Below are 27,225 nucleotides of genomic sequence, written 5' to 3' on the forward strand. Positions count from 1 at the left end.
TACGCTTCAGAGGTCAATCGCCCTCTAGACTAACACAACAATAGATGCACCGGGCTATACTCCTCGGAGGTCAATTCGAGGACGAATGTTCCTAAGGGGGGAAAGATGTTATATCCCGTATTTTTGTACGTTGGATTATTCGTAAGTTAATCGACATAAGTTCTAGGACAAGATTATTTTTGAGATATGAGACAAGGACTTTTAAATCCCGATTTTAATAGTGCACGGTTTGCTAATTAAATTACAATTAGTGGAGATATTAGTGGAGATCAAGGATTAATTAATAGTCATGATCAGATTATTAAGTAGGCCCCACTAAAATATATGGACAATTGTGATTGGAGCATGGATGATAACATGCTAAAGTGGGACACATGTCAAATGGGCAGGCTGCATATATATAACTAAGTGATGACTCATTAATCACATATTTCATCTTCACAATTCACTTGGAGAAAGAATCCTAAACAGCCATGGCTGCCATCAAGCTCAAGTTTTTAATAGCAAGAAATTTTAATTCCATAGAGGTGTTCTAAACATTCAAATGAGGCAGCAAAGTTAGAATTTAAATTGAGGAAGAAGAAGTGGTGCAATTGGTGCAAGTAATTGTAGGATTTGTCCTAGTCAATTTAAGGTAAGATTCCTTCTTCTTATAGTGTAATTGGAGTTAATGATGTTGTAATTGAGAAATTAACTTGTATTAAGCAGAATTGGATGCAAGGAATTGTATGTGCTAATGTTAAGGTTCTGTTTGGCCGTATTGGAGTTGTCTTAATTCAATAATGGTGGATTAGGTTTGAATGTTGTTGTTATTGTTGTTATGGATTATGTGTTAAAAGTGAAGGAATCTTGATATTTAAAGTTGTAGTTGTTTATATGAAATTGTTGGGACATGAATTTGATTAGATGTTCATGAGGTTGTGGGCTGTTTTGATGAGATTTTTGGGGGAAATCCTCACGTGATTATGTTGCTATTTGAGGTTGTTGTTGTTATTATTGTATTGTATTTAGGGGTTGTTCTTGTTGAGTTGAAGGACTAAGTGTGGTTATGATTAGGTATTGTGTTGTTGTAGTAATGGGCTGTTTGGAGCATGTTATTGTAAGAGCATTTTTGATGATGTGTTGTGGCTTTAGATCATTAGGAATAACTTGAATATGTCGTGGTCGTTATGTTGATTATTGTTGAATGTGCAACGTGTGGACTGATTTGGAGTGTTGTGCGTGCGGCGCGGGCTGTTTCGAGGTGTTCTTGGATCTTGTTTTGACTAGTTCTTGATGTGGTAACTTGGACGTGTCATTGTTGATGTTATTCTGGTCGTTTCTATAGTTGGTTTGGATGTGGGGGAAGTGAACAATATAGGGGAAATGCCGCCCAATTTTCTAGAAATGAGCTACTAACGTTAAAATACGTTTTAAGCCTTTCCGTAGCTTAACTATAGTTCTTAACGTCTTAATATAGGTTGAGGTACTTCGGGCAGCGTATACATATCGAATCACGGATTAAGCGTCAAAGGTATGTAAAGCTATCCCTTCTTTCTTTTTGGCATGATCTATATGAAACAAACAGACGACGAGCATATAAACTCCAAAGAAGCTCCTATTCTTAGAGACACTAGGATGGCTAATGTTCTTGATTTCCAGAAGCTATTTCATTATGTCCTGATACGTGTCTAAGGTTCCTGAAGTCCTATTTGATATAATCCATAGTGACATTCGAGGGATACTTGACATGATTGTTGTCTTTGATTCTCAAGTGTTAGTTCATTCTAATTATTCTATTGAGTCTCAGATGATGATTTAGTTTGCATATGGTTGCTCATTATTCTGCTCGTGCATGCCGTTAAAATATCATTCACCGAGTCCCGGGTCGGGTATGTATTCGTGCACAGTTTCACAGCATTGGTCACCGAGTCCCTCACTAGAGGGCCGGGTACGGTATATATATATATATATATATATATATATATATATATATATATATATATATATGATGTGATTATGGCACCGAGTCCCATAATGGGCCGGGTATGGTATATGATATAGATATGCATGATTCTTATCTCGTAAGGCACAGGTGCATTGGTATTCTTGATTATCATACTTGCCTTTTGTTATCTTCTATTCAGTCTTGATCTTCTTTATTGTATTTCATGCTTTATATACTCAGTACATTCCTCCTACTGACCCCCTTTCTTCGGGGGGCTGCGTTTATGCTCGCAGGTACAGACACTCAGTTTGATGATCCTCCAGCCTAGGACTTCTGCTCAGCTGTTTGGAGAGCTCCATTGTTCCAGAGCCTAAGTCATTTTCGTACAGATGCTTTGATATAGACTTATGCATATCCAGGGGTACGGCGGGGCCCTGTCCCGTCATATTTCACTATGATACTCTTAGAGGTCAGTAGACATGTGTGGGTCGTATATAGGTTTTGGTTAGCTATGTCGATATGGTTTGTTTTGAGTATTTCCATATATAGTGGCAGCCTTATCGGCTTGCGTAATATGTTATGTTTTGGTTAGCTATGTCGATATGGTTTGTTTTGAGTATTTCCGTATATAGTGGCAGCCTTGTCGGCTTGCGTAATATGTTATGTTTTGGTTAGCTGTGACTCCTCAGGAGACAAGTTCATTATGATATATGGCGTTATGAGTCTACAGCTTGCTTTTACAAGTTTCCATACTGTCCTTAATTTCAGTTTGACTATACCTAACAAGATCGTATACAAGAGTCCAGCTCGGGCACTAGTCATGGCCCATCGGGTTGGGTCGTGACACGTGTCTAGTGATGGCCGCTTCGAAGATCGTTACGTGCTCCTCCGAATCTGTGGTTCTGTCATATTTAGGTATATCCGGCATTTTGAACTTCTTCGGGATGAGCGCGGGAGACGCACTCGGTTTATACAGAATCTTTTCATATTTCCTCGCTCCCGCCCCTTTCAAGACAGGGTATTTGGCTCATCCGATTGTGGAGCTCTTTTTCTAACTTGGCGATCAGTCTGCACTCTGCTTGTCTAGCTCCAACTCACTCTACTCCGCGTCCACCTCGGGAGTCTTGGGCTCCTTAATAACCTCCGGGTTATCCGTAGGGCATTTAACTGGTGTTCCCCCAGCCATGATACTTATAAGATTTTCCATGCGCTCTATCATGGAGTTATTCGACTCCAGAATTGTTGCTAAAGTTATGTCCAACAAGGGATCCTCCGCTTTGAACATTCTTTCCACCCTAGGAAGAGGGCGCCTTTTCCTTTTTCCGGAGAAACGTCCTTGAGGACACCTCTCCCTGCTTTCTACCGAATGGTTAGGATGGTTTTTCTCGATCGGGTCCTCGTTATGGACCTCCTCTGGGTTGGTATTATCTCCTCCTTTTCTACCTTTTCTTCCAATTTTGAGTTTATTTCCCTGTTATAGCTCTGCTGGTTCCTCAGTCACGAGCCCTGCGGGTCTCTTGTTCTTGTTGAAACACTGCAACCTGACGTGCTGCTAGCTGTTTCAGGCATGGTCAGGTGCGTTTTTTCTTTTTTGACAAAACAACTCCAAACCCAAGCAAGTCTTTTAAGATTTTCTGCTTTGGATCAGGACTACACCACAGCTGTTTATCCCCAGACGGCGCCAAACTGTTTTTCGGTGAAATCGGGTTTAACCAAAAAATCAGTTATAGATTTATTTTTATATGGTTAATTTAAAGACAAGTGGGACGTATCTAACCCCAAGAACTCTTTTTATGAGCCCGGTCCGGAGTAGTTTGGATCGTGATAAAGTTTAACAAGCAACAAAGATCGTATGATAAGATTTAAATAGCTAAAAATGACTAAAAAGTGATGATTCCATGTACATTGCTTAGAAAAAAAATAATGGGGTTACAAATGGTGAGAGCAAGAGAGTGAAAAAAAAATGAATATGTCTCTTCCTTCCGTCGTAAGCTATCTTATATAAGCCAAAGCAAGACTTTTCAAATCCCATAGTACATGTGATGTGACCTTTCTTCCACCCCAACGTGTATACTTACAGCAGCGCTCTGATCGAGGGTTGTTGACGTGACGCGGGTTGGTGAGAATCGGAACCAGCTGGACAGGCCTCATGGTCGTGACGGGTATCCGGTTTGGTGACTGGGCCCGGATGCGCTTTTACCCCTATACAAATATAATAAAAGTGTATTATTTAATCAAATGAAAAAGAAAATTGGTTGATTAAATAATTGATTAAACTAACTTATTTAATCAAATGAAAAAGAAAAGTTGGTTGAAAATTGGTTAGAGGGCTTGTGAGGGAAATTGATTTAAGTCTCCTGCCATTTAATAAGGGACAAAACCAACTTTTTTGCAGCTTCATTTTTTGGTTACACATGTGACTTGACATTCATTGGAGTCCGGAACCAAAATGTCCCAAAAAAAATATTTTGAACCAAAATACTCCAACAAAAAAAAAATTACCAAAGTACCCATAGCGGAGTATTTTACTGCGCTATAGCACTAACGGAGACGGAGTCGTTAAGTGCTATAGCGCAGTATTTTACTGCGTTATAGAAAAAAAAATTGGTACTTCTATAACGCAGTAAAATACTGTGTTATAGAAGTACCAAAAAAAAAAAAATCTATAACGCAGTAAAATACTGCGTTATATAAACAGTACAAAAAAAAAAAAATTGGCCAACTTTATTTTTTGCAACACTTAGTGTTTTTTTTCATACTTTGACCAATAATTAGTCGTGTGTCAAAACTCCGAAACGTCAATATTTTATATAGAACCTGATATTTTTTTCTGCGTACAATAATGTAGGCTCAATACATCAAGGATATGTAAACGTTCGGATCGTCATTTTAGGGGTTAAAAGGTGCCCGAAGTAAGTTTTGTTTGAAAAAACTTAGTGTTTTTTCCATACTTGACCAATGATTAGTCGTGTGTCAAGACTCCGAAACGTCAATATTTTATATAGAACCTGATTTTTTTTTCTGCGTACAATAATGTAGGCCCAATACATCAAGGATACGTAGACGTTCGAATCGTCATTTTAGGGGTTGAAAAGGTGTCCGAAGTAAGTTTTGTTTGATAGAACTTAGTGTTCGACTGTAAGGTTATTTTAGTCAACTTTATATGTCGAGAAAATTAGTCAGCTTTATTTTCAAAAATTAAAACCGTAGAAGTGAAATTGACATTCACAGCTACATTACACCGGGATTTTTACGTTGAAATCTATTGCGTATCATCATCTTATAAGTAAATAAAACTGAAAATTTCACGCCAATTTGGGGGGAAATCGAAATTGAATGGGATAAAAGAATTTTTTTTTTAAATCGGCTCGGCCAAACCGCCTCATGGCAGTTTGTCCGCATATATCTCGAAAAAATACGCAAGTTAAAAAAAAACGCTTAAAATGGACGTCCAAGCGCAAAGTTATGACCATCTAAAGTTTGACGACTTTACAACTAGTTTTTGTCCCTATATTTTTTAGAATTATATTTATATTCAAAATAAAGTTATGTCTTGATTAAAAAATAACAGGCTTAAATCAAAATCTTAAAAAATAAAACACCCTAAAGTTTCCAAACAAAACTTACTTCGGGTACCTTTTCAACCCCTAAAATGACTATCCGAACGTCTACGTATCCTTGATGTATTGAGCCTAGATTATTGTACGCAGAAAAAATATCAGGTTCTATATAAAATATTGACGTTTCGGAGTCTTGACACACGACTAATCATTGGTCAAAGTATGAAAAAAAACACTAAGTTTTTTCAAACAAAGCTTACTTCGGGCACCTTTTCAACCCATAAAATGACTATCCGAACGTCTACGTATCCTTGATGTATTGGGTCTACATTATTGTACGCAGAAAAAAATATCAGGTTCTATATAAAATATTGACATTTCGGAATCTTGACACACGACTAATCATTGGTCAAAGTATGGAAAAAACACTAAGTTTTTTCAAACAAACTTACTTCGGGCACCTTTTTAACCCATAAAATGACGATCCGAACGTCTACGTATCGTTGATGTATTGGGCCTACATTATTGGATGCAGAAAAAAATATCAGGTTCTATATAAAATATTGACGTTTCGGAATCTTGACACACGACTAATCATTGGTCAAAGTATGGAAAAAACACTATGTTTTTTCAAACAAAACTTACTTCGGGCACCTTTTCAACCCATAAAATGACGATCCGAACGTCTACGTATCCTTGATGTATAGGGCCTACATTATTGTACGCAGAAAAAAATATCAGGTTCTATATAAAATATTGACGTTTCAGAATCTTGACACACGACTAATCATTGGTCAAAGTATGGGAAAAACACTAAGTTTTTTCAAACAAAACTTACTTCGGGCACCTTTTCAACCCATAAAATGACGATCCGAACGTTTACGTATCCTTGATGTATTGAGCTTACATTATTTTACGCAGAAAAAAATATCAGGTTCTATATAAAATATTGACGTTTCGAAGTCTTGACACACGACTAATTATTGGTCAAAGTATGGAAAATAACACTAAGTGTTGCAAAAAATAAAGTTGGCCAATTTTTTTTTTGTACTGTTTATATAATGCAGCATTTTACTGCGTTATAAATTTTTTTTTTTTTTTGGTACTTCTATAACGCAGTATTTTACTGCGTTATAGAAGTACCAAAAAAAAAAAAATTATAGCGCAGTACTATAGCACTTAATGGCTCCGTCTCCGTTAGTGCTATAGCGCAGTAAAATACTGCGCTATGGATACTTTGGTAACTTTTTTTTTTTATTGGAGTATTTTGGTTCAAAATATTTTTTTTTGAGGCATTTTGATTCCGGACCCATATTCATTGTCATTCGCCTGTCTTCTTATACATTAATGTCCCCACTAACTTTTCTGTGAGTTTGACCAATCAGCCAAAAGTTTTTTCCACATTTTCTATTATTTTCTCAATTTGCTATTGACATTGTTTCACAACCATACATTGGGTGATCCTAATCCATATATAGGGGATGTTGATTTGACTTAAAGAGGCCGGGTTTGGGATTGGTTGGGAAAGGGAGAAGGGAGGGGTTGAAGGGGAATTGGTGATTAGATGAATAGAATTTTATAGTATTATTTTAGTAAACAGAATTAGAGCTAGAACTAGATTTCTCTTTTAAATGGAGCAATTTAAGAGACTTTAAAATTGAAGAGACAACTTCATTTAAATGGAGCAATTTAAGAGAGTATAAATTTTTTGAAGTTGAGACAACTCATGATTTTAGGTTTACCTCTTCTTCTTTTAACATATTTAATTAAGGGAAAAGGGTCAAATATATTTTTCTACTTTAGTTTATTGGCTAATTTTGCCCTCCGTTAGCTAAAGTAGTTAAACATACTCCTCTCGTTACAAGTTGGGGGCCAAATATACTCCTACCGTTAGTAAAGTTTCAAAAATACCCCTCATTTCTAATAGATTTCCACATAAACAAGTCTACTCATTGGAATTGAGTGACATGAATGCCGCATGGCATTTAACTTATTTTATGAAATGCCTACGTGGCAATTTTTTAAAAAAAAATCTAGAAAATTGATTTTTCTAAAAATAAATCTGTTAAATATGGCTTTTATTAAAAATTTAAATTTTTATTTTATTTTTATAAAACCCGATTCTTAAAAAAAAAATCTGGAAAATTGGATTTTTTTTATTAAAAAATCTGGAAAATATTTTTTTTAAATCAGTTTTCAGATTTTTTTAAATTAATCTAGATTTTTAAGAAAAAATTTAGGACACTTTTTAAAAAAAAAAAAATACTTTAAGTTTTCCAGATTTAAAAAAAAATCATTTTAACTAAAATACTCAATTTCAAGAATATATTTTAAAAAAACGGGTTTTATTAAAACAAAAAAGTTTCAAATTTTTAATAAAATTCATTTTATTTTCATATTTGTTTTAAAAAAACAATTTTCTAGATTATTTTTTTAAAATTGTCACGTAGGCACCACATAGAATAAGTTAAATGTCATGTGGCGTCCATGTCGCCCAATTCCAATGACTAGATTTGCTTATGTGGGAATATGTTAGAAATGAGGGGTATTTTTGAAACTTTGATAACGGAAGGGGCATATTTGGGCCCAACATGTAACGGAAGGACTATATTTGATTACTTTAGCTAACAGGTGGCAAATGTAGTCAATAAACTAAAATAGAGAAGTATATTTGACCCTTTCCCTTTAATTAATCATTATGGTCACATACATTGCACCGATACATGCAGAAGTTTATATAAGATGTGATCAAAACATCTCAAGCGATCTTTTATCATTTTGTTCCTTTGTGTACTACTTGCGTGTATCTTATATTCGATGTGTTTATTTCTAATTTTATGTGATTGCAGATCCATTTTGATTTTTGCATTGCAGATCCATTTTGATATTCATATTTTTGCAACATTCATCTTGTAGATACGGTGAATCTTAAAGACTCAACATTCACTTTCATACAACACTATTTGTCTTGCAACTATTTAATAGAACTTGTTTTTCAATTTGATAGTTATCTTTTTATCACATAAAACTCTAGTGGTGGTTCCCCAATCAACCATCTTATTTTAATTCTACCTTTTGCATTTTCATCTATTAAACAGTTCTTCTAGAATATCAAGCTTAGATATCTTAATCACTTACCTTTAAACACTGCAAATTCATTTAATCTTATAACCTCAATTTTATTGTTCCATCATTCCATGTGCTGCCGAAACTTACATTACATATACCTCGCCTTATTTCTACCTATGTTGAAACCCTTTTCTTTAAAATCTTCATAGTTTAAATTTTTGGTCAACACACTCGCTCATTTTCATCAATTAACATAATATTCTCGACAAATGGCATATAACTTTTACCTCCTCTCTTGTATTGTAATTGTCAATTAACACTTAGGGCCCGTTTGTTGGTTAGAGCTATCTAGGTATTAGCAATATATAGATTAGTTACGAGGAATATATGCATTATTTTATGCAAGATTTAGTTATTCCACTTTCTATCCTACATAAAGTAATACAAAATTCTCTCATAACTTATACATATATTAATTATGCAGGTTTCTAAATTGCAAACCAAACACGGTATTAATTTTACACATGAATAACGTAACTTACCTCATAATTGATAACGTTCAAATTCACTTTTCAATGAGAAAGTGTACTAAGGTCGTATGCAATATAATTAACCAAACTATGAATAAGGATCAATTCCCACAAGGAACAATATACTAGGTGATCAAGCAAGTAAGGAATTATCACTTTCTATGCTAAGCCAACACTTGATAATATTTTGATTTTGAGAAAATTACAACCAATGCGAAAAATGTAAACTAGCCTAGAAAGCAAGTAAAATGATCAATGTCCACAAGCATGCATGATATATATGGATACAAGGGAAATTACTTTCAAGTAATGATCTAATGTATCTCACGATTTTACAACTAAGAGCGAGTTTATGTTAATAGATAATCATTTATAAAATCTCATTGAAAGTCTTTCAATCAAATCAATGAATTTCACCCTAAACTTTTTCAAGCCTTAGAGTGTGATATTAAGTACACTTGAATCTCATGTTAACTTTCCTATTCCTAACTCAAGTTATTAGATGAGGTTTTAAACCCCCAAATCCTTATTAATTGATCTTTCTCAACCTTAATTTTCCTCTTCCGAGCTCAAATCGAAATAAATGGGCAAGTCCTATTGTTAGCTAATCCCTTAAGAAACATTAAAGAACAAGATTAATTAAAGAAACAAAGATCACTTCATTAGAAATAAAGATCATTCAATTCATAAGCATAACAAGAGTTTCAATCCAAAACTTGAAATGAGTGTTTTCATAAACAAGATTCAAGTAATGGAATGGAGTACTACACACTTAGATATTCAATACATAACAAGGAATTGAAGAAATAAGTAAAAGAGTAAGAAATTTCTCATTAAAGTCTTCAATCCCCAAGTGTGGGTGTAAAAATCCTAGCTCTCCAAGACTTGTATTTTGCCAAAGATATGAAAATTTTCCCCCAAGTCTTGCTTTTGTAGATTCTCAATTTTCCCCTTAAAAAAATGGCAAAACTAGCCCCAAATTTCATATTTTCAGTTCTGTCCAAATTTTGCGCTTCTAGCCATTTTTGTCATATTCTTCAATTTGACCTCTTTTTGACTTATTTTCACTTGATGTCTTCCCAATCACTTCTAAATCACATAAACCTATAAAATTGAAGTAAACCACAATAAATGCACTATTTTCTCAATCAAACATAACAAAAATTAAAGCTTAAAGAAGATATAAGTTGATAAAAATACCAACTTATCAATAACCAACTACTAAATATTATATTACTTATGCAGAATTTAACACCTGCATAACTCAACTCCAAATAACCTACTAAACGACGTCTTAGAGTTTTAGAAATTGCTATGATCAGATAAATGTGTTGCTAATTGCTTAGAGAATAAAGGCTTCTCCTCTGGGAAAGTGATAACAGGATCGGACTAGATGACGTAACAAACAGACAAGCGTCACTCCAATGTTTGAGTTTGACAAATTAACTTTCTTCACAAAAAATAATTGGATCCTTGTCCAATGATTTTTTTAATTTAATATTCATATTTACTTTGAAGCCCGATTAATTCGTATTCGCTCTCCATAAAATCCAAATAAGATTTAAACTTTTTCGGTTAGTTACGGACGGTATTATATTAAGGGACGCATGGGATACGTCATAGGCAAAATAGTATACTGCCAACTTTAGAAAGTTAAAGGGTCAAATCATCTTGGGCAAGTTATTTATAATAAAATAGCAAGAATTTATATATACTTGAAAGATGGATTAAATAGAAAGATTTTATATTACCTAAATATTATTTTAAATATTTCTTTCAGATGGCAAATCAACTCAATATGCGACAAAAAGATGAGCTATTTATTTACATGTTTGGTCCTTTTCATTGTGATCAAGAGAAGGATAAATAGAGCAAAAAGTCGTCAAAATCTGTGGAAGGATAACTTTAAAAATTACTGGTTTGATTAGCATAAATAATTATAGTCAATAAAGGACAAATTTGTCTCACTTCAATATTTTAAAAAGGTGTTATGAAATATATTATGGATGTCCAATACACAAATATAATGTTTCTCCTCCATCATCTTAATGGTTCCTCCATTTTCTCATATATTGAATGCATATGTAGCACTATAAATAGAGGCATAAGTTTTCATAAGAAATACACTTGAAACACATTTTGAAAGAATAGTAAACATCTCTCATCTTTTGTCATTCTATTTCTATGGTTTTCATCCTTTAATATTGTGACTCTTTTAGCTTCATTTTATAACACGTTATCAGCACGAGACTCTGCCGTTCCGAGCAAATACTTTAAAGCCTCGAAGGTATTGATTTTCTATCTTTCTTTACTAATGGCAAATCTTACCAAACGTGAATTTGTAGCTTTAGATATATCCGGCAATACCTATATGTCTTGGATTCTTGACGCCAAAATTCACCTTAATGCGATGAGTCTGGCAGACACCATCAAAGATAAAAATGAGGCATCAAACCAAGACCGTGCCAAGGCTATGATATTCCTCCGCCATCACCTTAATGAGGACTTGAAAATGGAATCTCACTGTTAAAGATCCTCTTACTCTGTGGAATAATTTAAAAGATAGATATGACCACCTGAAGATGGTCATACTTCCACAAGCACGTTTTGATTGGCTCCATTTAAGGCTACAAGATTTTAAATCTATTAAGGCATATAATTCCGTCATGTTTAAAATTATTTCTCAGTTGAAATTATGTGGTGAAAATATTACTGATCATGATATGCTGGAGAAAACATTCTCCACTTTTCCTGCCTCGAGTATGCTCCTGCAGCAGCAATACCGAGAGATGAAATTCAAGAAATATTCTGATTTAATAGCACATCTTTTAGTGACTGAACAACATAATGAATTACTAATGAAAAATCATGAAAGCTGACCCACTGGTACTGCCCCATTCCCTGAAGTGAATGAGACAAATTTTCGTCATTCTAGGCGTGAAAGAGGTTGTGGCCCCAGTCGTGGTCATGGTCGTGGTCGAGGAAGGAATTTTAATCATGATTCTCGTCTTGCACCAAATAATATCCTTCACCACCAGCAGTGTAAAAGGAAGGATGAAAAGCATAAAGTTGTGCAAAAGAAAAATTCAGAAAATAAATGCTTCCGATGTAGAGGAAAGGGGCACTGGTCACGTACCTGTCGTACGCCAAAGCACCTAGTTGATTTGTATCAAGCCTCTCTCAAAATGGCAGAAAAGGATACCGAAGCAAATTTTATTTCTGAAGATAATGTTGAGCCCATGCATCTAGATGTGGCAGATTTCTTTGAACTCCCTGAAGGGAAAATAGATTATTTGATCGGTGATGGATCTGTTAAAACTTAGATATTTCATACGTGTCGTTTGTATGTGGTTATGTTTCCATGTTTATGTAAATGAAGTGTGTGTAATGCTTTGTTTAAATAGTAATATATGTAATAAAATGTGTGTAATGCTTTGCCTAATCATAATATCTACTTTGATATTCACTTTATCTATTATTTCATTTTGAAGAATCTATGGAAATTCCTCAAATTTTATTTGGATCAATGACCAATCATGAAGATATTTGTGTGATTGATAGTGGAACAACACATGCCATATTCAAAGATCAGAAATACTTTTCTCACTTGCATAGAAAAGGGGAAATATTAATACAATTTCTGGCACTTCAAAATTGATTGAAGGCTCCGGAAGAGCTACTATATTTCTGACTAAGGGGACGAAACTTGTTATAGAAGATGCATTATTCTCTTCTAAATCCCCAAGAAACTTGTTAAGTTTCAAAGATATCCGCCGTAATGGATATCACGCTGAGACATTAAACGAAATAAATGATGAATATCTTGCCATTACAAAGAATGTCTCCGGCCAGAAGTATGTTTTGGAGAAATTGCCAACTTTGTCTTCTAGTCTGTATTATGCAAAAATTAGTACAATTGAAGCACACTCGATCGTAAACCAGAAGTTTAATGATTCAAGTACTTTTATGCTTTGGCATGACCGAATAGGTCACCCTGGATCAATAATGATGAGACGAATTATTGAAAATTCAAATAGGCATCCACTTAAGAACCTGAAGATTCTTGAAAGTGGTGAATTTTCATGTGCTGCTTGTTATCAGGGTAAGTTGATAGCTAAGCCATCACCAATGAAAGTTGACATTGAATCCCCTGCTTTTCTAGAACGTATACATGGGGATATATGTGGACCTATTCATCCACCTTGTGGGTCATTCAGATATTTTATGGTCCTAATAGACGCATCTTCAAGATGGTCTCATGTGTGCCTCCTATCGTCTCGAAACCTGGCGTTTTCGAAATTATTGGCACAAATAATACGCTTAAGAGCACAGGGATTATCCCATTAAGGCTATACGCCTCGATAATGCCGGAGAATTTACGTCTCAATCTTTTGATGATTATTGTTTATCAGTTGGGATAAAAGTTGAACATCCTGTAGCACATGTTCATACCCAAAATGGCCTTGCTGAGTCATTTATTAAACGACTACAATTGATAGCAAGACCACTACTTATGAAAACACGGTTGCCCACTACCGTCTGGGGACATGCTATCTGACATGCAGCATCTCTTATTCGCCTCAGACCGACTCATTATAATAAATACTCCCCGTCACAATTAGTATTTGGTCATGAACCAAATATTGCTCATCTCTGAATCTTTGGCTGTGCTATATATGTGCCTGTAGCACCACCACAGCGTAGTAAGATGGGCCCCCAAAGAAGGTTAGGTATATATGTTGGGTTTGAATCACCCTCTATTATTCGCTATCTTGAGCCATTGACGGGAGATTTATTCACTGCCCGATTTGCAGATTGTCGATTTGATGAAACAAATTTTCCACAATTAGGGGGAGAGAGAAAAGAAATCAAAAGAGAAATTGTGTGGAAAGTTCCATCACTATCCCATTTTGATCCACGTGCCCCCATATGTGAACAGGAGATCCAGAAGATCATTCACTTGCAAAAAATAGCAAATCAAATGCCTGACGCATTTACTGATTTGAAAAGGATAACTAAGTCACATATCCCTGCAGAGAATGTGCCTATCCGAATTGATGTCCGAAAGGGAAAATCTACTAGTGTCATAGCCTCTGAATCTCATGCACGCCTGAAGCGTGGTAGGCCATTGGGTTCTAAGGATAAAAATCCTAAAAAAAGAAACACGAAAAATGATCAAAATGACACTATGAAAGAATATCATGAAGATATTTAAGATCTGACTAATCCTGATACTCCTAAAGATATTAGGGAACCCGAGACTCAAGTAAATAAAGAACTATCATTGAGTTCTTCTGGTGATGGGATAAATTTGAATCGATCGAAGATTATGGTGGATAATGTGTTTGCATATAATGTTGCCCTAAATATTATGAAAGACATTGACGATCAGGAACCCCAATCTGTCGAAGAATGTCGACGAAGATATGATTGGCCAAAATGGCAAGAGGCAGTTCAATCAGAATTGAATTCACTTGCCAAATGTGAGGTTTTTGGACCTGTAGTCCAAACGCCCAATTGTGTAAAACCAATTGGCCATAAATGGGTTTTTGTGCGAAAAAGGAATGAGAGAAATAAAATTGTGAGATACAAGGCACGCCTTGTTGCACAAGGATTCTCTCAACGACCCGGTATCGACTATGAAGAAACATATTCACCAGTTATGGATGGCATAACATTTCGATATCTCATCAGTTTAGCTGTACATGAAAACCTTGAAATACATCTGATGGATGTGGTTACAACTTACCTTTATGGCTCACTTGATAATGAAGTCTATATGAAAATTCCTGAAGAAATTAACTCAAAGTCTCGGGAGATGTATTCAATCAGATTACAAAGATCGTTGTATGGTCTAAAACAATCAGGGCGCATGTGGTACAATCGCCTCAGTGAGTACTTGGTAAAAGAAGGTTATATAAATTATGCCATTTGTCCATGTGTTTTTATTAAGAAAGCAAAATCAGAGTTCGTTATAATCGCTGTTTATGTTGATGATATAAACCTAATTGGAACTCCAGAAGAGCTCTAAAAGGCGATTGAATATTTAAAGAAAGAATTTGAGATGAAAGATCTAGGAAAAGCAAAACTTTATCTTGGTTTGCAGATTGAACATTTGACAGATGGGATCCTTATCCATCAATCTGCTTATACCGAAAAGATTTTAAAAAGATTTTACATGGACAATGCTCATCCTTTAAGTACTCCAATGGTTGTTCGCTCACTTGAAGTGAGTAAAGATCCGTTCCGACCTCAAGAAGAAAATGAAGAGCTTCTTGGTCCTGAAGTACCATATCTTAGTGCAATTGGTGCACTTATGTATCTTGCTAATGCTACAAGACCTGACATAGCGTTCTCTGTTAATTTGCTAGCAAGATATAGCTCTTCTCCTACACGAAGACATTGGAACGGAGTTAAGCATATATTGCGATATCTGAAGGGAACTAGTGATATGGGTCTGTTTTATACTAACAAAGGTAGTACAGATCTTGTTGGTTATGCAGATGCAGGTTATTTATCTGATCCACATAAAGCTCGATCTCAAACAGGCTATCTGTTTACATGCGGAGGTACTGCTATATCATGACGATCCACAAAGCAGTCCATTGTTGCTACCTCTTCGAATCATGCTGAGATAATAGCCATTCATGAAGCAAGTAGAGAATGTGTGTGGTTGAGATCAATGATACATTTCATCAGAGAAAGATGTGGCTTGAAGTGTGATACAACACCCACAGTATTATATGAAGATAATGCCGCATGCATAGCTCAATTAAAAGGAGGATTTATAAAAGGAGATAGAACGAAGCACATTTCACCAAAGTTATTTTTCACACATGATCTCCAGAAGAAAGGTGATATTGATGTGCAACAAATTCGTTCAAGTGACAATCCTGCAGATTTGTTCACCAAATCTTTGCCAACTTCAACTCTTGAGAAAATGATATTCAAGATTGGAATGCGAAGACTCCGACATCTGAATATTGGTCTTCGTCAGGGGGAGTGAATACGCGTTGTACTCTTTTTTCCTTAACCAAGTTTTGTCCCATTGGGTTTTCTTGGTAAGGTTTTTAATGAGGCAGCTCTCAAAGCGTATTACTAGATATGTGTACTCTTTTTTTTCCTTCATTGAGGCTTTTTCCCACAGGATTTTTTCCAATAAGGTTTTTAACGATGCACATCATCTATGGACATCCAAGGGGGAGTGTTATGAAATATATTATGGATGTCCAATACACAAATATAATGCTTCTCCTCCACCATCTTAATGGTTCCTCCATTTTCCTCCATCATCTTAATGGTTCCTCCATTTTCCCATATATTGAATGCATATGTAGCACTATAAATAGAGGCATAAGTTTTCATATGAAATACACTTGAAACACATTTTGGAAGAATAGTAAAAATCTCTCCTCTTTTGTCATTCTATTTCTATGATTTTCATCCTTTAATATTGTGACTCTTTTAACTTCATTTTATAACAAAAGGATTATTGTTGCTTGCCTTATTAAGCAACAATAAGAATAACAATTCATAATGTCACAACTTAAGATATTTAAGAAACAATAAGAATATCGTATCAGTAATAGTATATTAAAGTGAATGGGATCTCCAGTCATCGACAAGGAAAGCAAGTTATGGATAAAGATTTGGTCGTAGCCTAAAAGCTTTTACATCATATAATCAGTACTCCCTCCGGGTAAAAAAGAATGTCCACTTAGTTATTTGCATATCCCTTAAGAAAATACTAATTCCCAGATAAAATAGGTAAATTGATTAAACTGCGCCTAATTAAATAGGTATTGAGATTTGATCACATATCACTTAATATGGTTAAATCTGAAAACATAAAATTAATTCTTTCTTGATTTGATAAGTGAACACTCTTTTTGATCCAAGAAAAAAAGACTAAGTGGACATTCTTTTTTATCCGAAGGGAGGAATAGTAACAGTAACATCAAGGTACCTAATATTGAGAGACAGATTCAGAGTTTGAAGTTTGTGAATTCTAGTATAACTTAAAATTTATATACTACAAAAATAACTTCGTTCACAATCAAATATTGATCGGTATTGAAACAATTTCTTAATTTGTATTTAGAGTCTTAGGTAAAAAAAGAATTGAATTTACATGAACAATGTAACCGACCTTCTCAATCCGGCTCTGCTATTATCAACTGTAACAATATTATATTTCTTTTATTTTTTTCTCAAAATATATATGTATTGTATGTAACGACAACACGTAGTCAGAGTAACGACAATAATAAAACAGCTCGAATTTGAGCATTTTATGACGGGTTTCTTGTTTACATTGTTAACATTTAATGAATCCTATATTGACGGGTTTCTGTTCACATTGTTAACATTTAATGAATCCTATATTGCAAAGCTATCACAAGCTGATCGACTAAATAGACAATATGATAAATACACTTACCCAAAGTTTGATATAATCTAAGTAAGTCTTTTGCTGTTAATATATTTCTCCTTATCTTATCCTGTCATTCTTTTTAAAAAAGAATGCTTATTTTTTCTTGTACTTTAGCTATAAGTTTCAATCTTTTATAATTAGTTTATTCCTTATTCCCTCCATTCCAACATAAATGAATTTTGGAGTGTAACACATCTTTTAAGAAAGTTAAATAAACACATTAGTTAAAGAGTAATTTGTCAATGTTATCGTTTTGCTTCTTCCCAAAGCTTTTCTTAAAACTAGAAATGGTCATTATAGGTATAGGTAATTTTAGAAAAAGTTAATTAATACAACTTTGGACCATAAATAAAATGCTAGAAATTCATTTAATTGGAATGGAAGGCGTATTATTAATGATTTTTAAATCAAATTTCTCAATTTTTTAATTCATAATTACAAGTATAACTTTTATTTGTAAGATGAGAGTGGAATTTATTCTTTATTTTATTTCTTAAACCAATTTTTTTTTTTTAATTTCATATTGATTTGTTTAACTTGGCATAAATTTTAAAAAGAAAGGCAAGCATTTGGCACATACCTTAAGTATCCAAGAACTTATTATTTTAAACATATCATGATATTTATATGGTTAGAAGAACACTTCATTAAGAGTAAATGAAAAGCTTAAGATTAAAGTATTTCAAATATAAAAATACATCATTTTTAACTGAGTAAAAAGAAAAAAATAGCACATAAAATAGAATAAAAAGAGTATAAATCTAGCTTTAATAAAGAAAAGATTGTAATCCCATTGGATTAATAATCCAGCTCATCCTATTCCTCCTACCAAATGACCTCAAAATGTATTGAAAGGACCAAAAAGAAGGCATGTACTATTAAGTTGTAAAGGGGGTCACTCACATGGAATATTAATGAGGATAGAAGACAAAAAGAGAAGGTTAAAAGAGGCAGAAAAAAGAGAATATTTGGCAGAAAAGAGGTATACCAAAAAGGCTACTTTTAGGGGTCGTTTGGTAGGTAATCAAAATTATCCCGGGATTATAATCTCGGGACTAATTTATCCCATCTATTGGGATTATTTTATACCATTTAAAAGATGATATAAAATAATCCCAGTATAAGTGGGATAAGAGGGGATATCCCGTCTCTTGGGATGGGATGCATTTTATACCTTATTTGGTATAAGGTATAAATTTATCTCAGGATAAGTTTATATCTTCTACTAAACATAATACAAAAAATTAGTGTCGGGATATCCCAGTTTATACTATGCACCAAACGACCCCTTATAATACAGGCCCCCTTTTCTCATTTATTACTCTTCTTGTATCTCATCCATATATTCCAATTTATTGTCTCCCTGTCTAACCCCTTTTCACAAGTATTGATTGCAAAAAGTTCCAACCTTTAATTAGTTGGATCCACAAATTTCCTAATTTGTTGAGTTACTTTCTTGCCCTTCTTTCTCTTTAGTATTCTCAAGCATACCACATTTGGGGAAAATTTTTCATGATAGTACTAAATTCTGACTAATTTATATGCATCTCGACTATTTCATCGGATACCTGCCACCTACATCCACATTTGAAAAATCTGCGATTTTGTTAGATCAATCAGTGGTATTTGTTTTAGAGTTTGCAAAGACTGGATTGCAGGTATAATTTCTAACTTTTTTGATGAAAATTGTTTGTATGAGCTGTATTTTGCAGAAAAATAAAAAGTTTAAAACATTTTCAAACTCAATTTTCAAATTTTAAGAAAAATACTTCAGCTTTTGAAAGACTTGAACTTTGAACTGGGAAATCTTACAAAAGGAAATAAATAAAAGTTACTCCAAGATTTTTTTTTGTCTCCTGGAAGAACTAAAAAGTTGAGTTAGCAAACTCAAATTTTGCATACTTCTAAACAAAATAACAACATTATAGCGAGAGAGTGTTGCATTAATGTTTTTCGTCCTCGATACAATATTAGCAATCTCACAAAGATATTTGCATTATGTTACAAGTTCCAAATCCGATAGGAGATATTCATGTTTCTATAAAAGTCATGCGACAACGAGCATGGGCAAAGCTAGCACTTCGTTTATAGATTTGCTGGAATTCAGTAATTTTGGCGCAGTCCCTATATTTATGTTAAAAAAATTACCTAATATTAAATAATTTATCAAGAATTCAATAATTTTTTTGAAAAATATTTAGAACTCATAAACTCAAAATCCTGCTCCACTTCTCACAACAAACATATTTTCAAAATTCAAAAAGTAAAAATCTAATGATTCATGCATAGACAGATTTGAAATATTTTAACAGATAATAAGATTCCTTGTGGGTTCTACTTGTATATCCTTCTAAAAACCGTCCTAACAATTTAATACAATCAAAATTTCTTCAATTATAAAAAAAAAACAAATGATAGAAAAGGGGTATTCTGTACTACTAACTTATGTCCAATATTTGCCTTTTACGTCGCACCATGTCCACATCACTTTTCAACCATCATTTTTTTTTTTTTTTTGGGTTATGAAAAGACATAAATGATAAAACCTACTTCTATCACACACAAAAATAGAACATGTATCTTCAGTTCTCTCTTTATTTTCCTTCCTTTTACATCCACAAATGAATAACTCTATCATCACCACCACCACCGCCATCAAACGTCATAAAATCCACCACCACCACGACCATGACCATGATGATCATCAGTACTTGATCCCTGGACTTCCCGATCATATCGCTCAAATTTGTTTGAATCTCGTCAATCCTTTTACGCTTTTTTCCACTTGCCATTCATGGCGTAAACTTATCCACTCACCTTCTTTTCCTCCATATTTGTCTCTATATGCTTTGCTATTACCTCCAAAATCATCAACAGATGAAACAAAACATTCAGCGTATTTTAGCAATTCAGTAGAATTTGCCTGTTTCGATCCAGTTTCATCGAAATGGCAGCAACTTCCTCCACCACCACCGGACCCGCCCCTTCGCCTCCTGGTTAAACACCCTTCATTTATTGCCAGAAATCTTCCAATTCAATTGGTGAGCGTTTCTGGCAACTTAATTCTCCTCGCAGCGACCGGGGACCAGTTTTCCCCGGCAATTTCTCGCCCTCTGATTTTCAACCCGAGGGCGAGAAAATGGAGCTATGGTCCCCGGCTCGCCGCGCCGCGCAGGTGGTGCGCGGCGGGCACGTTGGGGAATGCGGTGTATGTGGCAAGTGGAGTTGGGTCCCACTATAACCCCGAGATAGCTCGGTCAGTTGTGAAGTGGGACCTAGATGAGAGTAATAGAAACGGGGTTCACGAGCCCCGTTACTGTTACTGCAACCACACATGTACACGTGGCATAAAAAGTGGATGGAAATGGGAAGAAATGAGTGGGTTAAAAGATGGGAAGTTTAGCAGGGAAGCAATTGATGCTATTGGATGGAAAGGGAAATTGTGTATGGTCAATGTGAAAGGTGATGCAGCTAAAGAAGGGATAATATATAATGTGGGAAATGACACGTGGCAAGAGATGCCGGAGGGTATGCTAGTGGGGTGGAGGGGTCCCGCGGTCGCGATGGCGGAGGAGACAATTTATATGGTGGATGAATCTAAAGGGGCATTGAGGAGATATGATGAAGAGAGGGATGTTTGGGTGGAAATAGTTGAAAATGAAATGCTTAAAGGTGCGGAACACGTAGCGGCGGGTGGTGGTAGAGTGTGCGTGGTTGGCGGTGGCGGTGGGATAGCGGTGGTGGATGTGGTGGCAGATCCGCCAAGGTTGGTGGTGGTTGAAACTCCGGTAGGGGTTCAAGTTTTGAATATACATATTTTGCCTAGGATGAGTCAATTGGCTGATTTTGAGTCTACAGAACAAGGTGATTATTGAATGTACAATTTTCTTTCCTTGATTAATTTATTTTTCAATTTTTTTATAATTTTTTCTCCGAGATATGAAAGGTATACATTATACATAATACATCTAAAATATGTGCAATGTAAGAATTTATTTTCGATTTACATGATGTAGTAGTAGTGAATATTGACTGCAAATTCCCGCAATGAAAGTTGACATGACTTTATGCTCAAGAAAAGATAGAATCTCAATGCTATTGGTCTGCAAGTACATGGATAATTCAAGTAGAAGTGAATTTGATAAGACTAAATGCATCCCTAAATTATTTTGATAAGATTAAATGCATCATTAGTAGTATAAGGACTCGTTTTAAATCACAAACCTTTTTCTGTAGTCACATAAGGGGGATACTGAAACTAAAATCATTTACACCCCAATTTTACTTTAAAAATCAAACTCCCCCCTCAACTTTGAAAAATAGTCATTCTCCCTCCGTTATCCTAGGACTGGGCATAAATACCGAAAACCGAAAAACCGGACCGCCTGAACCGAATCGAACTAGTTTGGTTCGGTGTCCACCTTCAAAAAATCGAAACCGAAATAGCCGAACCGAAGTTTGATAAAACTGAACGTCCACCGAAATTTAATGCATTACCCAAAAAAAATTAAATAATTCAGGCCCATTAAGTTTAAGCCTAAAAAAAATCCAATTGTAACAAGCCCTATTTTGCTTTTATATCCCTAATTTTCCACTTCAGTTGAGAAAATCAAATATCCTTAACAAAGGAAGGTGACTAGGATGTGTCTTAGGATTAGTGTATGTTCTTTATGTGTTTTCTTAGTTATTCTTACTGTATGTATATAACACCTAGTAATCCTATATCATGGTTATGGTTTTCTGTTCTTGTGTATCCTATTTGTTTGATTTTGATTTCAATTTATCAGTTTTATGTTTTATTGCTTTTGAGAATATGAATTAGTGTAAATGGAATCGCTTCTAATATCCTATCAAAAAAACCGAAACCGAACCAAACTTAAAAAAACCGAAACCGAAAGAACCGAACCGAACTAGTTTGGTTCGGTGTTCAGTGTCCACCTTCAGAAAACCGAAACAGAAATAGCCGAATTGAAGTTTGATAAAATCAAACTGAAGAACTGAACGCCCACCCCTACTTTATTCTAATCGACTCTTTTAAATTCCTATTTTACCCTTACATTATCAACTTTCGTCTTCTTCTTTTTTTACTTTTTAAAATCAAGATATTCTTCATTTTTTTAAATCTATCTAACAAATTTCCTATAAAAAATAAATATTATCTTCTGGGTGAAAAAAAAGTGGGAAATAATAATTGAGCATATAAGTTAATAATATTTTATAATGAAATAAATTAGTAGAATAAAAAAAATTATTAATAACAATCAAAACTCTAATATCTATTTATACAACTGAAAATAACAGGTAATAATAGCTTTATAAATATATTTTAATGCAACTAATTAAAAAACAATGCAATAGAGACCAATTCTTAAAAATTGTTTATTTATATTGTAAATCAATTTTAAATTATAATTTAAGAAATATTACATTAATTACAACCAAAACTTGTTTATTTTTATGGGCAATAGAGAATAAGTGACACGTTAATTTAATTATACATAGACATGCTTGTACATACATACATTTAATGCATATGTAGAAATAATTTATAAATATTACTATACTTTGGTAATAAAATTTCCAGTTACAAAAAACATATTGAGATAACAATCATAAAATAGCACTAGATTTCGTGACAAATTCATAAAATTATTATTTCATTTAATATGTTAATGAACTTCAATAAATTTATAAATACCTAAGTTAAGAAAATAAATATTACATATAATATAAGAATGTATTTTATAAATAGAGGATTGAAAATAACTGTTATATCCCGTATTTTTGTACATTGGAATATTTTTAAGCGAATTGAGATAAGTTTAAGGACAAGTTATTTTGGGATATGAGATAGAGACTTTTAATCTCCGATTTTAATTAATGCACGAATTGCTTATAAATTTTATTTGGTATAGAAATATTAATGGAGATTAGGGATTAATTAACCATGATTAGATTATTAAGTGGGGATTAGTGATTAATTATGATTAATTAGCCTAATTAGACCACTAAGTGGATCCCACTAAGACATGGCTGAATACGATTGGCTCATGGATGTTAATGGAACACATGTCATGTGGCTGGACACATGTCAACCATATGGACTGCATATATAACTTAAATGGATGACTCATATTTCATAATTCAACTTCAACAAAAATGAATTAGAGAGAGAGGAGTTCAGCCATGGCAGCTCACGGCCATGGCTGTTCTTGAGCAAGTCATGATTTTGATAGCTAATTAAATCCCTAAAGTGTTCTACATATTCTTCATCATGTCCCAATTGAAAGAGAAACCACAAACAACCATGGCTGCTCTTGTAAGCTCACGGCCATGGCTGAGCAAACTTAAGCTCACAAATTTGATCCAAAAATTTATTTTCCAAGGTGTTCCAACCAATTGAAGGTGGTTGACAACGTGGAATTGATCATTGGAGGCAGCAAGGACGTTTATAATTAAATTCACTAATTTCAGCAAATTAAGGAGCTAAGTTGTTAAGGTAAGATTTAATCCTTTCTATATGTTTTAGAATGGGTTTGGACTTGTTGTAATTTGGTAGATGTGAATTGAATACATGGAATTATGTATGTTGATGTTTGAGTGTTGTTGAAGCCGTGTAGGGGGCTGTTTTAGTTGGAATTGGTGAATTAATTTTAAGTAGCATTTTGGTTGTTGTTGTTATGGATTAAATGATGAGAGTGAAGGAATTAAATGGTTAAAGTTAAAGTTGAATTTGTTTTGTGGGCTGTTGTAAGGATTTATGGTAATATTAATGTAGTTTTCTTGCATATGAGTGAATGATGTTGTTGTCGTGTGTTTGCTGGTATAATTCACTAATTTAGATGAAAGGAATGTATGAGATAACGTATAAGAAGCGTATGCGGTTTGCTTGGTGTGTTCGTAGATGTTCGTAAGATTATCGGGCATCTTTTTATGTTGTGATTAGGGGCTGCTTTGGGCATGTTGTTATTCTTGTTGAATTGGAAGATTAAGTATAGTTAAGATTATACATTGTGTTGTTATATGGGTTGAGCTGATTTGAAATGTCATGCGGGCTGTTCGGAGTGATCTCGAATCTTGTCTGGATTAGTCTCAATATAGTACTTGAACGTGTGGTTATTGATATTAACTTGATTGTTATGTAGTTGGTTTGAATGTAAGGGAAACATCGTCTAACTTTCTAGCAAGGAGCTACTAACGTTGGAATACGTTTTGAATCTCCCCGTAGCTTAACCATAGTTCTTGACGTCTTAATATAGGTTGAGACACTTCGGGCAGCGTATACGTATTGTGTTACGGATAAGCGTTAAAGGTATGTAAAGCTGTCCCTTCTTTCTTTTGGCATGTCTTAGATTTAAGTGATGAATGATATGAACTTTGGGGTAATTCTATTCATAAGTCTTGAGTGTGATTCATGATTCTTATTCACTTCTTGATGTTAGGACTCTTAAGTGATTGAGTTTCCATCGAGTCCTCTATACGTTGGATAGTAGTTGATGTGTAAAAGTTCCTATTCTTAAAGACTATATAATGATTAATGTCCTTGACTTCTAATAGTTGTTTCGCATTATCTTGATACATGACACATGATTCCTGCGGCTCTATTTGATATAGTTCTTATTGACATTCAAAGAGTACTTACCATGACTATTGTCTTGATATTCGAGTGTTAGTTAGTCCACTTATTCTGTTAAGTCTCAGATGATGATGTAGTTGTATATGGTTGCTCATGACATTCTACTCGTGCTTACTGTTACTGTATCATTCACCGAGTCCCGGGCCGGGTATGTTATCGTGCACAGTGTCACTGAATTATTCACCGAGTCCCTTACTAGAGGGCCGGGTACGGCATATGTATATGATGATATGATTATGGTACCGAGTCCCATGATGGGCCGGGTATGGTATACGTGTACACGACTTTATTCACCGAGTCCCTTACTAGAGAGCCGGGTACGGTATATATAGATGATGATATGATGATATGATTATGGCACCGAGTCCCATAATGGGTTGGGTACGGTATATGATAATGATATGCATGATTTTGTTTCGTAAGGCACAGGTACAGTGATTTCTTGATTATCATACTTGTCTCCTGGAATCTCTACTTCAGTTATGATCCTTTTTATTGTATTCCATATTTTATATACTCAGTACATATCTCGTACTGACCCCCTTTCTTCGGGGGGCTGCGTTTCATGCCCGCAGGTACAGATACTCGATTTGGTGATCCTCCAGCTTAGGGTTTCCACTCAGCTGTCTTGGCGAGCTCCGTTGTTCCGGAGCCTAGACTTTTGGTACGAATCTTTTAATGTATATACATGTTCATCCAGGGGTACGGCGGGGCCCTATCCCATCATATGTCACTGTTGATACTCTTAGAGGTCTGTAGACATATGTGTGGGTTGTGTATAAATTTGTTCAGCTGTGTCTATACGATGTGCTATGGATATGCTCATATGTATTGGCAGCCTTTTTGGCTTGCATATCATGTTGATATATTGTGGCAGCCTTGTCGGCTTGCGTATCATGTTGATATATTGTGGCAGCCTTGTTTGCTTGCGTATCATATTATGCTCTGATCAGTTATGACTCCCCAGGAGACCGGTTATTTGGATATATGTATATATGATCACGTTATGGACCTTTGGAGTCCTTTTGCAAGTTCTATATTTATTTTAGCTTCAGTTTGATTATGTCTAACAAATATGTATACGAGTGTCCAGCTCGGGCACTAGTCACGGCCTACGGGGTTGGGTCGTGACAATAACAAGGACAAAATAGACATTGTATAGGATAATGGGGGAGAGAATGACTATTCTTCAAAGTTGAGGGGAGTTTGATTGTTAAAGCAAAGTTGGGGGTGAAAAGGATTTTCATCCATTCCAGCATATGGTATGTAATATTCTTGAGATTAATGGTCAAAAACACACCTTAAGTATTACCTTTTTTTGAGTTTCCTACCTGAACTATCAGGTGTGAGAGTTTCCTACCTAAACTATTACCATTTAGTTTGCAAAACACACCTCAACTATCAGCTGTTCACTTTTCCTACCTAAAATATCACCAACTAGTTTACAAAATACACCTGAACTATCAGTTGCTCACTTTTAATGAGGTGTATTTTGCAAACTAGTTGGTGATAATTCGGATAGAAAAAGTGAACAACTGATAGTTGAGGTGTGTTTTGCAAATAAGTTGGTGATAGTTTAGGTAGGAAACTCTCGCAGCTGATAGTTTAAATAGGAAACTCATAAAAATGTGGTCTTTGAGGTGTGTTTTTTACCCTTTAACCCAAAAGGGGGGTGTGTGTGAGATATAGTTTCCTTTATCGTTTTAATCATCTTTTTATGCTTCGACTTTCCTTCTTTCTCTATCTTCAAATATTCGCAAATCCTAATAAAGAGAGAAAGCTGTGAATTGCTCTTTTCCATTAAGTATGGGTTGATTGCCAATTAAGTGAAAACAACATGCATAGTGGTTTCAAATGGAGAAATTGCTCATAGGAGCACTTTCCTTTTTATGAAATCTATGTGACCGCAAATATAAATTAATCAAGTCAGTGAATTTCGTATGTCAAAAGAATAACTCATAAAAAAGTATATGATTCTGGTCATTGGTTATACGGTTAGCTGTTGACATTACCACAAATTTGCATGTATTATTTTATATACACCATAATGTAATGTTAGGGAAATTTAA

The 27,225-nt window shown here is 34.5% G+C and overlaps 1 protein-coding gene across 3 annotated transcripts; it reads left to right on the top strand.

The window, feature by feature from the left end:
• The first annotated feature begins 20,024 nt into the window (after nt 1-20,024).
• On the top strand, nt 20,025-26,210 carry LOC132609581 (F-box/kelch-repeat protein SKIP25-like). 3 transcript variants are annotated; one of them, XR_009570882.1, is made up of 4 exons: nt 20,027-21,384; nt 23,907-24,019; nt 24,780-24,832; nt 25,732-26,210. XR_009570882.1 is itself a non-coding variant. In XM_060323639.1 (3 exons), the coding sequence occupies exons 1-2, from the start codon at nt 20,142-20,144 to the stop codon at nt 24,782-24,784; spliced, it is 1,248 nt and encodes a 415-aa protein (XP_060179622.1). In that variant the 5' UTR covers nt 20,026-20,141; the 3' UTR covers nt 24,785-24,832; nt 25,732-26,210. The 3 variants fall into 3 exon arrangements, 2 of the variants coding, with proteins under 2 accessions (XP_060179621.1, XP_060179622.1); XM_060323639.1 differs by lacking the exon at nt 23,907-24,019 and having other exon boundaries at nt 20,026-21,384; XM_060323638.1 differs by lacking the exons at nt 23,907-24,019; nt 24,780-24,832 and having other exon boundaries at nt 20,025-21,384.
• Nucleotides 26,211-27,225: the final 1,015 nt, after the last annotated feature.

Source organism: Lycium barbarum, chromosome 9, assembly GCF_019175385.1.
Source record: "Lycium barbarum isolate Lr01 chromosome 9, ASM1917538v2, whole genome shotgun sequence".
Lineage (NCBI taxonomy): Eukaryota > Viridiplantae > Streptophyta > Magnoliopsida > Solanales > Solanaceae > Lycium > Lycium barbarum.